The sequence below is a fragment of the Oncorhynchus kisutch genome, linkage group LG3 (genome assembly GCF_002021735.2).
Source record: "Oncorhynchus kisutch isolate 150728-3 linkage group LG3, Okis_V2, whole genome shotgun sequence".
Taxonomy (NCBI): Eukaryota; Metazoa; Chordata; class Actinopteri; order Salmoniformes; family Salmonidae; genus Oncorhynchus; species Oncorhynchus kisutch.
Genome location: NC_034176.2, coordinates 1476097 through 1489177, shown reverse-complemented (window position 1 = coordinate 1489177; position 13081 = coordinate 1476097). Strand labels below are relative to the sequence as shown.

The 13081-nt window shown below is 48.1% G+C and overlaps 1 protein-coding gene across 2 annotated transcripts in view; it reads left to right on the top strand.

Annotated features, from left to right (window-relative positions):
* cfap299 (cilia and flagella associated protein 299) overlaps positions 1-7823 on the top strand; it is a 284906-nt gene extending 277083 nt beyond the window's left edge. Inside the window, exons 6-7 of one of the 2 annotated variants that reach the window (XM_031816533.1) lie at positions 7517-7591; positions 7641-7823. In XM_031816533.1, coding sequence (XP_031672393.1) covers positions 7517-7591; positions 7641-7658 — 93 coding nt within the window. In that variant the 3' untranslated portion in view covers positions 7659-7823. Of the gene's footprint in view, positions 1-7516 lie in introns of both variants that reach the window. The other variant, XM_031816526.1, reaches the window with a different exon arrangement.
* Positions 7824-13081: the final 5258 nt, after the last annotated feature.

Here is a 13081-nt window from a genome sequence, read left to right as displayed (position 1 = left end):
CCAGTCATTGGCAGCAGAGAACTGGAAGGAGAGGCGGCCAAAGAAAGAATTGGTCTTGGGGGTGACTAGAGAGATATACCTGCTGGAGCGTGTGCTACAGGTGGGAGATGCTATGGTGACCAGCGAGCTGAGATAAGGGGGGACTTTACCTAGCAGGGTCTTGTAGATGACATGGAGCCAGTGGGTTTGGCGACGAGTATGAAGCGAGGGCCAGCCAACGAGAGCGTACAGGTCGCAATGGTGGGTAGTATATGGGGCTTTGGTGATAAAACGGATTGCACTGTGATAGACTGCATCCAATTTGTTGAGTAGGGTATTGGAGGCTATTTTGTAAATGACATCGCCAAAGTCGAGGATTGGTAGGATGGTCAGTTTTACAAGGGTATGTTTGGCAGCATGAGTGAAGGATGCTTTGTTGCGAAATAGGAAGCCAATTCTAGATTTAACTTTGGATTGGAGATGTTTGATATGGGTCTGGAAGGAGAGTTTACAGTCTAACCAGACACCTAAGTATTTGTAGTTGTCCACGTATTCTAAGTCAGAGCCGTCCAGAGTAGTGATGTTGGACAGGCGGGTAGGTGCAGGTAGCGATCGGTTGAAGAGCATGCATTTAGTTTTACTTGTATTTAAGAGCAATTGGAGGCCACGGAAGGAGAGTTGTATGGCATTGAAGCTTGCCTGGAGGGTTGTTAACACAGTGTCCAAAGAAGGGCCGGAAGTATACAGAATGGTGTCGTCTGCGTAGAGGTGGATCAGGGACTCACCAGCAGCAAGAGCGACCTCATTGATGTATACAGAGAAGAGAGTCGGTCCAAGAATTGAACCCTGTGGCACCCCCATAGAGACTGCCAGAGGTCCGGACAGCAGACCCTCCGACTTGACACACTGAACTCTATCAGAGAAGTAGTTGGTGAACCAGGCGAGGCAATCATTTGAGAAACCAAGGCTGTCGAGTCTGCCGATGAGGATATGGTGATTGACAGAGTCGAAAGCCTTGGCCAGATCAATGAATACGGCTGCACAGTAATGTTTCTTATCGATGGCGGTTAAGATATCGTTTAGGACCTTGAGCGTGGCTGAGGTGCACCCATGACCAGCTCTGAAACCAGATTGCATAGCAGAGAAGGTATGGTGAGATTCGAAATGGTCGGTAATCTGTTTGTTGACTTGGCTTTCGAAGACCTTAGAAAGGCACGGTAGGATAGATATAGGTCTGTAGCAGTTTGGGTCAAGAGTGTCCCCCCCTTTGAAGAGGGGGATGACCGCAGCTGCTTTCCAATCTTTGGGAATCTCAGACGACACGAAAGAGAGGTTGAACAGGCTAGTAATAGGGGTGGCAACAATTTCGGCAGATAATTTTAGAAAGAAAGGGTCCAGATTGTCTAGCCCGGCTGATTTGTAGGGGTCCAGATTTTGCAGCTCTTTCAGAACATCAGCTGAATGGATTTGGGAGAAGGAGAAATGGGGAAGGCTTGGGCGAGTTGCTGTTGGGGGTGCAGTGCTGTTGTCCGGGGTAGGAGTAGCCAGGTGGAAAGCATGGCCAGCCGTAGAAAAATGCTTATTGAAATTCTCAATTATGGTGGATTTATCAGTGGTGACAGTGTTTCCTATCTTCAGTGCAGTGGGCAGCTGGGAGGAGGTGTTCTTATTCTCCATGGACTTTACAGTGTCCCAGAACTTTTTTGAGTTAGTGTTGCAGGAAGCAAATTTCTGCTTGAAAAAGCTAGCCTTGGCTTTTCTAACTGCCTGTGTATAATGATTTCTAGCTTCCCTGAACAGCTGCATATCACGGGGGCTGTTCGATGCTAATGCAGAACGCCATAGGATGTTTTTGTGTTGGTTAAGGGCAGTCAGGTCTGGGGAGAACCAAGGGCTATATCTGTTCCTGGTTCTAAATTTCTTGAATGGGGCATGTTTATTTAAGATGGTTAGGAAGGCATTTTTAAAAAATATCCAGGCATCCTCTACTGACGGGATGAGATCAATATCCTTCCAGGATACCCCGGCCAGGTCGATTAGAAAGGCCTGCTCGCAGAAGTGTTTCAGGGAGCGTTTTACAGTGATGAGTGGAGGTCGTTTGACCGCTGACCCATTACGGATGCAGGCAATGAGGCAGTGATCGCTGAGATCTTGGTTGAAGACAGCAGAGGTGTATTTAGAGGGGAAGTTGGTTAGGATGATATCTATGAGGGTGCCCGTGTTTAAGGTTTTGGGGAGGTACCTGGTAGGTTCATTGATTATTTGTGTGAGATTGAGGGCATCAAGTTTAGATTGTAGGATGGCTGGGGTGTTAAGCATGTTCCAGTTTAGGTCGCCTAGCAGCACGAACTCTGAAGATAGATGGGGGGCAATCAGTTCACATATGGTGTCCAGAGCACAGCTGGGGGCAGAGGGTGGTCTATAGCAGGCGGCAACGGTGAGAGACTTGTTTTTAGAGAGGTGGATTTTTAAAAGTAGAAGTTCAAATTGTTTGGGTACAGACCTGGATAGTAGGACAGAACTCTGCAGGCTATCTTTGCAGTAGATTGCAACACCGCCCCCTTTGGCAGTTCTATCTTGTCTGAAAATGTTGTAGTTTGGAATTAAAACTTCAGAATTTTTGGTGGTCTTCCTAAGCCAGGATTCAGACACAGCTAGAACATCCGGGTTGGCAGAGTGTGCTAAAGCAGTGAATAGAACAAACTTAGGGAGGAGGCTTCTAATGTTAACATGCATGAAACCAAGGCTATTACAGTTACAGAAGTCGTCAAAAGAGAGCGCCTGGGGAATAGGAGTGGAGCTAGGCACTGCAGGGCCTGGATTCACCTCTACATCGCCAGAGGAACATAGGAGGAGTAGAATAAGGGTACGGCTAAAAGCTATGAGAATTGGTCGTCTAGAACGTCTGGAACATAGAGTAAAAGGAGGTTTCTGGGGGCGATAAAATAGCATCAAGGTATAATGTACAGACAAATGTATGGCAGGATGTGAATACAGTGGAGGTAAACCTAGGTATTGAGTGATGAAGAGAGAGATATTGTCTCTAGAAACATCGTTGAAACCAGGAGATGTCATTGCATGTGTGGGTGGTGGAACTAATAGGTTGGATAAGGTATAGTGAGCAGGACTAGAGGCTCTACAGTGAAATAAGCCAATAAACACTAACCAGAACAGAAATGGACAAGACATATTGACATTAAGGATAGGCATGCTTAGTCGAGTGATCAAAAGGGTCCGGTGAGTGGAGAGGTTGGTTGGTGATTTAGACAGCTAGCCAGGGCATCGGTAGCAAGCTAGCATAGGATGGAGGTCTGTTAGCCACCCCTTACGTTCCGTCAGTAGATTAGTGGGGTTCCGTGTGGTAGAGGGGATTAATCCAAATCACACAACAACAACAAAAATAAAAACAATAGATATAGTTATAGAGGCCCAAGAAGAAAATATAATAATAATAATTTAAAAAATAATTTAAAAAAAATAATAATAAAAAAATTGTCCGATTGTCTATTCAGATAGCAGCCGGTAAGACAGCTAACGGTTAGCAGGCCGCAGATGGGCGTTCAGGTAACGTCGCGACGGAGGAGCCGGCCGAATAACTCCTTCGGGTAGATAACGTCGGCAGTCCAGTTGTGAAGGCCCGGTGGGGCTCCGCGAAGGCAGTAAAACGGGTCCGGATAGGTGACTGCAGCCCAGGTGTGATTGATGGAACTCAGGAGTGATTGACGGAGCTTGCTAGCTCCGATGGTCACACGGATAGCAGCTAGCTAGCTGTGAGATCCGGGTATGAATGTCCAGGGACATGGAGAGAAAAATTGGTCCGGTATGTTCCGTTCCGAGCCGCGCTGCGCCGTACAGAACTGGCGATAGATTTTCGAGCTAAAGGATAGCTGATGACCACAAACCGTGGTTAGCTGAATATTAACGATTTGCCAGTAAAGGAGCTAACTAGCTTCTGAACTAGCTTCTGGATTAGCTTCTGGCTAGTTTCAGGCTAGCTTCTTGGAGTTTCTGGCTAGCTTCTTGGAGGATTACAGATCTGAGGTAAATAATACTTTTTTATAAATATACATTGGTGAGGCGGGTTGCAGGAGAGTGTTTTGAAGATGAGTTGATGGAAAATAAAAATAAAATGTATGTGAAAAAGTTGTAAATATATATATATACAGGACACGACAAGACGAGGACAAAAGACGTCTGAACTGCTATGCCACCTTGGAGACTTGATGTTGCAAGAACCTTCCCAGATCACATGTTGTATGTTCTTTATAGGTTCCCAGATCACATGTGATCTGGGAACCTTTAAAGAACTCAGAAAGGCTGTTCTGTCAACATTCTGTCAACATGGGAACCTTTAAAGAACTCAGAAAGGCTGTTCTGTCAACATTCTGTCAACATCAAAGAAACGTTTTGCGCACCCTGATACAAACATTATGAATATCAGCAGAACTGGACAGTTTGTGTTTTGGGAATCTATCTCTAGTCATATCTTCACAACGTTGCTTAAATAAGCATTCTGGGAATGTTTAAAGAACAGACAAAATGTGATCTGGGAATGTTTTTTTTGCACCCTATTAGAAACATTGTAGAATCATCCACACAACTGGACAATTTGTGTTTTTTGCTTTATGTAATCTGGGTAGAGGGGCCCCAGCTGCTCCCATGCTCACACCGCTTTATGTAATCTGGGTGGAGGGGCCCCAGCTGCTCCCATGCTCACACCGCTTTATGTAATCTGGGTGGAGGGGCCCCAGCTGCTCCCATGCTCACACCGCTTTATGTAATCTGGGTGGAGGGGCCCCAGCTGCTCCCATGCTCACACCGCTTTATGTAATCTGGGTGGAGGGGCCCCAGCTGCTCCCATGCTCACACCGCTTTATGTAATCTGGGTGGAGGGGCCCCAGCTGCTCCCATGCTCACACCGCTTTATGTAATCTGGGTGGAGGGGCCCCAGCTGCTCCCATGCTCACACCGCTTTATGTAATCTGGGTGGAGGGGCCCCAGCTGCTCCCATGCTCACACCGCTTTATGTAATCTGGGTGGAGGGGCCCCAGCTGCTCCCATGCTCACACCGCTTTATGTAATCTGGGTGGAGGGGCCCCAGCTGCTCCCCATGCTCACACCGCTTTATGTAATCTGGGTGGAGGGGCCCCAGCTGCTCCCATGCTCACACCGCTTTATGTAATCTGGGTGGAGGGGCCCCAGCTGCTCCCATGCTCACACCGCTTTATGTAATCTGGGTGGAGGGGCCCCAGCTTCTCCCATGCTCACACCGCTTTATGTAATCTGGGTGGAGGGGCCCCAGCTGCTCCCATGCTCACACCGCTTTATGTAATCTGGGTGGAGGGGCCCCAGCTGCTCCCCATGCTCACACCGCTTTATGTAATCTGGGTAGAGGGGCCCCAGCTTCTCCCATGCTCACACCACTTTATGTAATCTGGGTGGAGGGGCCCCAGCTGCTCCCATGCTCACACCGCTTTATGTAATCTGGGTGGAGGGGCCCCAGCTGCTCCCATGCTCACACCGCTTTATGTAATCTGGGTAGAGGGGCCCCAGCTGCTCCCCATGCTCACACCGCTTTATGTAATCTGGGTGGAGGGGCCCCAGCTGCTCCCATGCTCACACCGCTTTATGTAATCTGGGTAGAGGGGCCCCAGCTGCTCCCATGCTCACACCGCTTTATGTAATCTGGGTGGAGGGGCCCCAGCTGCTCCCATGCTCACACCGCTTTATGTAATCTGGGTAGAGGGGCCCCAGCTGCTCCCATGCTCACACCGCTTTATGTAATCTGGGTGGAGGGGCCCCAGCTGCTCCCATGCTCACACCGCTTTATGTAATCTGGGTAGAGGGGCCCCAGCTGCTCCCATGCTCACACCGCTTTATGTAATCTGGGTGGAGGGGCCCCAGCTGCTCCCATGCTCACACCGCTTTATGTAATCTGGGTGGAGGGGCCCCAGCTGCTCCCATGCTCACACCGCTTTATGTAATCTGGGTGGAGGGGCCCCAGCTGCTCCCCATGCTCACACCTCTTTATGTAATCTGGGTGGAGGGGCCCCAGCTGCTCCCCATGCTCACACCGCTTTATGTAATCTGGGTGGAGGGGCCCCAGCTACTCCCCATGCTCACACCGCTTTATGTAATCTGGTTGGAGGGGCCCCAGCTTCTCCCATGCTCACACCGCTTTATGTAATCTGGGTGGAGGGGCCCCAGCTTCTCCCATGCTCACACCTCTTTATGTAATCTGGGTGGAGGGGCCCCATCTTCTCCCATGCTCACACCGCTTTATGTAATCTGGGTGGAGGGGCCCCAGCTTCTCCCATGCTCACACCTCTTTATGTAATCTGGGTGGAGGGGCCCCAGCTTCTCCCATGCTCACACCTCTTTATGTAATCTGGGTGGAGGGGCCCCAGCTACTCGCCATGCTCAAACCTCTTTATGTAATCTGGGTGGAGGGGCCCCAGCTACTCGCCATGCTCACACCTCTTTATGTAATCTGGGTGGAGGGGCCCCAGCTACTCGCCATGCTCACACCTCTTTATGTAATCTGGGTGGAGGGGCCCCAGCTACTCGCCATGCTCACACCTCTTTATGTAATCTGGGTGGAGGGGCCCCAGCTACTCGCCATGCTCACACCTCTTTATGTAATCTGGGTGGAGGGGCCCCAGCTACTCGCCATGCTCACACCTCTTTATGTAATCTGGGTGGAGGGGCCTTAGCTTCTCCCATGCTCACACCTCTTTATGTAATCTGGGTGGAGGGGCCTTAGCTTCTCCCATGCTCACACCTCTTTATGTAATCTGGGTGGAGGGGCCCAAGTCACCCTGGGAAATATGTTTAGCCAGGCCCAGAAACGACCAAATCTTTAAAAAGCAGGATGTTCTGAAAACTATAGCCATGTCTGATAACATCCTCTAGCTAGGATACAGGTTGTTTCTGGCTTTTGGACCTTGTTGGATTTTAAACACATTGTACATTCTAAACAGTTCAGTTAGTTAATTGAGTAATCTAATAATCTAGTTCAAAGGATTTGGGGATATTTCCCAACAGTGTTTCTCCTCTAACCCTGCCGTCTGTAGGCCTCACCTGGTGTTCCTGCCGTCTGTAGGCCTCACCTGGTGTTCCTGCCGTCTGTAGGCCTCACCTGGTGTTCCTGCCATCTGTAGGCCTCACCTGGTGTTCCTTTCCTCTGTAGACCTCACCTGGTGTTCCTGCCATCTGTAGGCCTCACCTGGTGTTCCTTTCCTCTGTAGGCCTCACCTGGTGTTCCTGCCATCTGTAGGCCTCACCTGGTGTTCCTTTCCTCTGTAGGCCTCACCTGGTGTTCCTGCCATCTGTAGGCCTCTCCTGGTGTTCCTGACATCTGTAGGCCTCACCTGGTGTTCCTTTCCTCTGTAGGCCTCACCTGGTGTTCCTGCCATCTGTAGACCTCACCTGGTGTTTGTTTCCTCTGTAGACCTCACCTGGTGTTTGTTTCCTCTGTAGACCTCACCTGGTGTTTGTTTCCTCTGTAGGCCTCACCTGGTGTCTGTTTCCTCTGTAGGCCTCACCTGGAGACAACTCGTCCAGGACGCCCCTCCAGTCTGAACTCTACAGCCAAGTCGTCATCTATGACCACATCACCAGGAGGACCTAGCCAATCACCTCTCACTGTTTCCTCCCACCACATCACCAGGAGGACCTAGCCAATCACCTCTCACTGTTTCCTCCCACCACATCACCAGGAGGACCTAGCCAATCACCTCTCACTGTCTCCTCCCTGCTACCACCACCTCACACTGCTATTAAACACATACTGGAAGTCACTGGAAGCCTCTAGTGTGATGTAATAAAGGTTGTCCCCCCATCAATGCGGTGATCTTTCTCCTGTCTCTTTCTATAAGCCTCTCCACCTGGGTGTGGGGACTGAGGACTGATGACAGTGCAGCCTAACTATCCTGTAGGGCGCTGTGCTACACACTGAATGTGAAATCCCATGGGAAACCCAAACAACAACAGAACAGACCTTATGGTAGACTCTACCTCTGATAGAGTCTCATCTTGGATCATATCTACAGACCTTATGGTAGACTCTACCTCTGATAGAGTCTCATCTTGGATCATATCTACAGACCTTATGGTAGACTTTACCTCTGATAGAGTCTCATCTTGGATCATATCTACAGACCTTATGGTAGACTTTACCTCTGATAGAGTCTCATCTTGGATCATATCTACAGACCTTATGGTAGACTTTACCTCTGATAGAGTCTCATCTTGGATCATATCTACAGACCTTATGGTAGACTTTACCTCTGATAGAGTCTCATCTTGGATCATATCTACAGACCTTATGGTAGACTTTACCTCTGATATAGTCTCATCTTGAATCATGTCTATACCAAGTCAGATGTTGTGATCATGATCAAGTCTATCCCAAGTTAGAGCTAGTTCATCAATATATAAAATAAAATAAAAATGGAGAAACCTATTGTAACGGTTTTCTTCTATCTCTTCCTCTGACGAAGAGGTGTAGCAAGGATCGGACCAAAATGCGGCGTGTAGATTGCGATCCACACGGTGCACATAAACACAGAACAAGGACATCAGGAAACTAAGGACAATCACCCACAAAACACTCAAAGAATATGGCTGCCTAAATATGGTTCCCAATCAGAGACAACGATAAACACCTGCCTCTGATTGAGAACCACTTCAGACAGCCATAGACTTAACTAGAACACCCCACTAAGCTACAATCCCAATACTAACACACCACATACAAAAACCCATGCCACACCCTGGCCTGACCAAATAAATGAAGATAAACACAAAATACTTCGACCAGGGCGTGACACCTATTCAACAAAGATCCAGTGTAATATTTTATACAAATAAAGCGAACTGGATGGAATATTGGGGGAAAATTACCCAAATAATTTTTGAATCTTCAACATAGAAATGCTACCAAAAATAATTTACTGAAACTTGTTACAAATAATGGAGTCACATGATTCACCCAATGATATTTAGAAAGAGGAAGTAAAGTACATGTTTTCATTTCAGTCTCCTCCATCTCCACGAACAGAAGATAATTGTATGGATCTTTTTCCTAATAATATTAACATCTGTACAGAAAGACTCATGTGAATCCAAATTACAGAGGAGGAGGTTCTTGATGCTATTAAAGCCTTTAAGTCTGGGAAAACTCCAGGGCTGGATGACATACCAGTGGAGGTTTGTGGTTGTACTCATTGGTTCTGTGGTTATTAACATGTTTTAACCACTCCTAGATAAACGGTAGATTATCAGACACTCGACAAGGTCTGATTTCATTATTAATCAAATCAAATGTATTTATATAGCCCTTCGTACATCAGCTGATATCTCAAAGTGCTGTACAGAAACCCAGCCTAAAACCCCAAACAGCAAGCAATGTGGTAGAAGCAGGTGTAGAAGCACGGTGGCTAGGAAAAACTCCCTAGAAAGGCCAAAACCTAGGAAGAAACCTAGAGGGGAACCAGGCTATGTGGGGTGGCCAGTCCTCTTCTGGCTGTGCCGGGTGGAGATTATAACAGAACATGGCCAAGATGTTCAAATGTTCATAAATGACCAGCATGGTCGCATTATTACTGAAACAGGATACAAGTTGGTAAATATAAAGATCCAGTCCATAAAAAAAATAGAGGCCCCTTACACTTCAGTGTTGTGATGCAACAATTCTAGCAAAATGTATAGCGCATAGAATTAAAAAGGTTTTGTCGGACATGAATCATTCTAATCAGACAGGTTTTTTACATAGTCAATACATTGGAGATAATAAACCCAGCAAAAAAAACAAAAGGTCCTCTCACTGTCAACTGCGTTTATTTTCAGCAAACTTAACATGTGTAAATATTTGTATGAACATAACAAGATTCAACAACTGAGACATAAACTGAACAAGTTCCACAGACATGTGACTAACAGAAATGGAAAAATGTGTCCCTGAACAAAGGGGGGGTCAAAATCAAAAGTAACAGTCAGCATCTGGTGTGGCCACCAGCTGCATTAAGTACTGCAGTGCATCTCCTCCACATGGACTGCACCAAATCTGCCAGTTCTTGCTGTGAGATATCACCCCACTCTTCCACCAAGGCACCTGCAAGTTTCCTGACATTTCTGTGGGGAATGGCCCTAGCTCTCACCCTCCGATCCAACAGGTCCCAGACGTGCTCAATGGGTTTGAGATCCGGGCTCTTCGCTGGCCATGGCAGAACACTGACCTTCCTGAAATCACGCACAGAACGAGCAGTATGGCTGCTGGCATTGTCATGCTGGGGGGTCATGTCAGGATGAGCCTGCAGGAAGGGTACCACGTGAGGGAGGAGGATGTCTTCCCTGTAACCAAAATTACAACATTACCTCAAAAATGGAAGAGGAAAAATATTGAAGCAACATCTTAAGGCACCAGGAAGTTAAAGCTGGGTCTTCCAAATGGACAATGACCCCAAGCACACTTCCAAAATTGAGGCAAAATGGCTTAAGGACAACAAAGTTAAGGTATTGGAGTGGCCATCACAAAGCCCTGACCTCAATCCTAAGAAAAATTTGTGGGCAGAACTAAAACAGCATGCGTGAGCAAGGAGGCCTACAAACCTGACTCAGTTACACCAGCTCTGTCAGAAGGAATGGGCCAAAATTCCCCCAAATTATTGTGGGAAGCTTGTGGAAGGCTACCCAAAACGTTTGAACCAGGTTAAACAATTTAAAGGCAATGCTACCAAATACTAATGGAGTGTATGTAAACTTCTGACCCACTGGGAATGTGATGAAAGAAATAAAAGCTGAAATAAATCATTCTCTCTACTATTATTCTGACATTTCACATTCTTAAAATAAAGTGGTGATCCTAACTGACTAAGAAAGGGGATTTTTACTAGGATTAAATGTCAGGAATTGTAGAAAAAACTGATTTTAAATGTATTTGGCTAAGGTGTATGTAAACTTCTGACTTCAACTGTATATATATATATATTTGCAAGAAGATATTTGGGGGATTGGAAGTGATGCAGATAATTACATTGATGGAAGCTACAATCTATCTGCAATATTAAAGCTGATCTACCCCTTAAAAATTGATTATAATAATTATTTTTAAAAATACCCCCCAAAAATTATATAAAAATCATCAGAATATATTTGAGACTGTTATGTAGGTTTTGTCAGGCAGACAGACGGCTGGTGAGCTTGGTCTCCTGTCCTTGTTCAGACGCAGGTAGACCTGGTGGCCTCATGTTATGATGTTGGGATGCAGTTTACACTTATACTAACTCTGCTCTGATGTTGCAGTCAGTGTGTTTTGAGTGCAGCCGGTCAGTGTGTTGTGAGTGCAGCCGGTCAGTGTGTTGTGAGTGCACCCGGTCAGGGTGTTGTGAGTGCAGCCGGTCAGTGTGTTGTGAGTGCAGCCGGTCAGTGTGTTGTGAGTGCACCCGGTCAGTGTGTTTTGAGTGCAGCCGGTCAGTGTGTTGTGAGTGCACCCGGTCAGTGTGTTGTGAGTGCAGCCGGTCAGTGTGTTGTGAGTGCAGCCAGTCAGGGTGTTGTGAGTGCACCCGGTCAGTGTGTTGTGAGTGCAGCCGGTCAGTGTGTTGTGAGTGCACCCGGTCAGTGTGTTTTGAGTGCAGCCTGTCAGTGTGTTTTGAGTGCAGCCGGTCAGTGTGTTTTGAGTGCACCCGGTCAGTGTGTTTTGAGTTGACCCGGTCAGTGTGTTTTGAGTGCAGCCAGTCAGTGTGTTTTGAGTGCACCCGGTCAGTGTGTTTTGAGTGCACCCGGTCAGTGTGTTTTGAGTGCAGCCAGTCAGTGTGTTGTGAGTGCAGCCGGTCAGTGTGTTGTGAGTGCAGCCGGTCAGTGTGTTTTGAGTGCAGCCGGTCAGTGTGTTTTGAGTGCAGCCGGTCAGTGTGTTTTGAGTGCAGCCGGTCAGTGTGTTTTGAGTGCAGCCGGTCAGTGTGTTTTGAGTGCACCCGGTCAGTGTGTTTTGAGTGCACCCGGTCAGTGTGTTTTGAGTGCAGCCAGTCAGTGTGTTGTGAGTGCAGCCGGTCAGTGTGTTGTGAGTGCAGCCGGTCAGTGTGTTTTGAGTGCAGCCAGTCAGGGTGTTGTGAGTGCAGCCGGTCAGTGTGTTTTGAATGCAGCCGGTCAGTGTGTTGTGAGTGCAGCCGGTCAGTGTGTTTTGAGTGCAGCCGGTCAGTGTGTTTAGTTTCACCCTGCTATGAGGCCTGGGGGCTACTCCACTCTACCTTAGTTTCACCCTGCTATGAGGCCTGGGGGCTACTCCACTCTACCTTAGTTTCACCCTGCTATGAGGCCTGGGGGCTACTCCACTCTACCTTAGTTTCACCCTGCTATGAGGTCTGGGGGCTACTCCACTCTACCTTAGTTTCACCCTGCTATGAGGCCTGGGGCCTACTCCACTCTACCTTAGTTTCACCCTGCTGTGAGGCCTGGGGCCTACTCCACTCTACCTTAGTTTCACCCTGCTATGAGGCCTGGGGGCTACTCCACTCTACCTTAGTTTCACCCTGCTATGAGGTCTGGGGGCTACTCCACTCTACCTTAGTTTCACCCTGCTATGAGGCCTGGGGCCTACTCCACTCTACCTTAGTTTCACCCTGCTGTGAGGCCTGGGGCCTACTCCACTCTACCTTAGTTTCACCCTGCTATGAGGCCTGGGGCCTACTCCACTCTACCTTAGTTTCACCCTGCTATGAGGCCTGGGGGCTACTCCACTCTACCTTAGTTTCACCCTGCTATGAGGCCTGGGGGCTATTCCACTCTACCTTAGTTTCACCCTGCTATGAGGCCTGGGGGCTACTCCACTCTACCTTAGTTTCACCCTGCTATGAGGCCTGGGGGCTACTCCACTCTACCTTAGTTTCACCCTGCTATGAGGCCTGGGGCCTACTCCACTCTACCTTAGTTTCACCCTGCTATGAGGCCTGGGGCCTACTCCACTCTACCTTAGTTTCACCCTGCTATGAGGCCTGGGGCCTACTCCACTCTACCTTAGTTTCACCCTGCTATGAGGCCTGGGGGCTACTCCACTCTACCTTAGTTTCACCCTGCTATGAGGCCTGGGGGCTACTCCACTCTACCT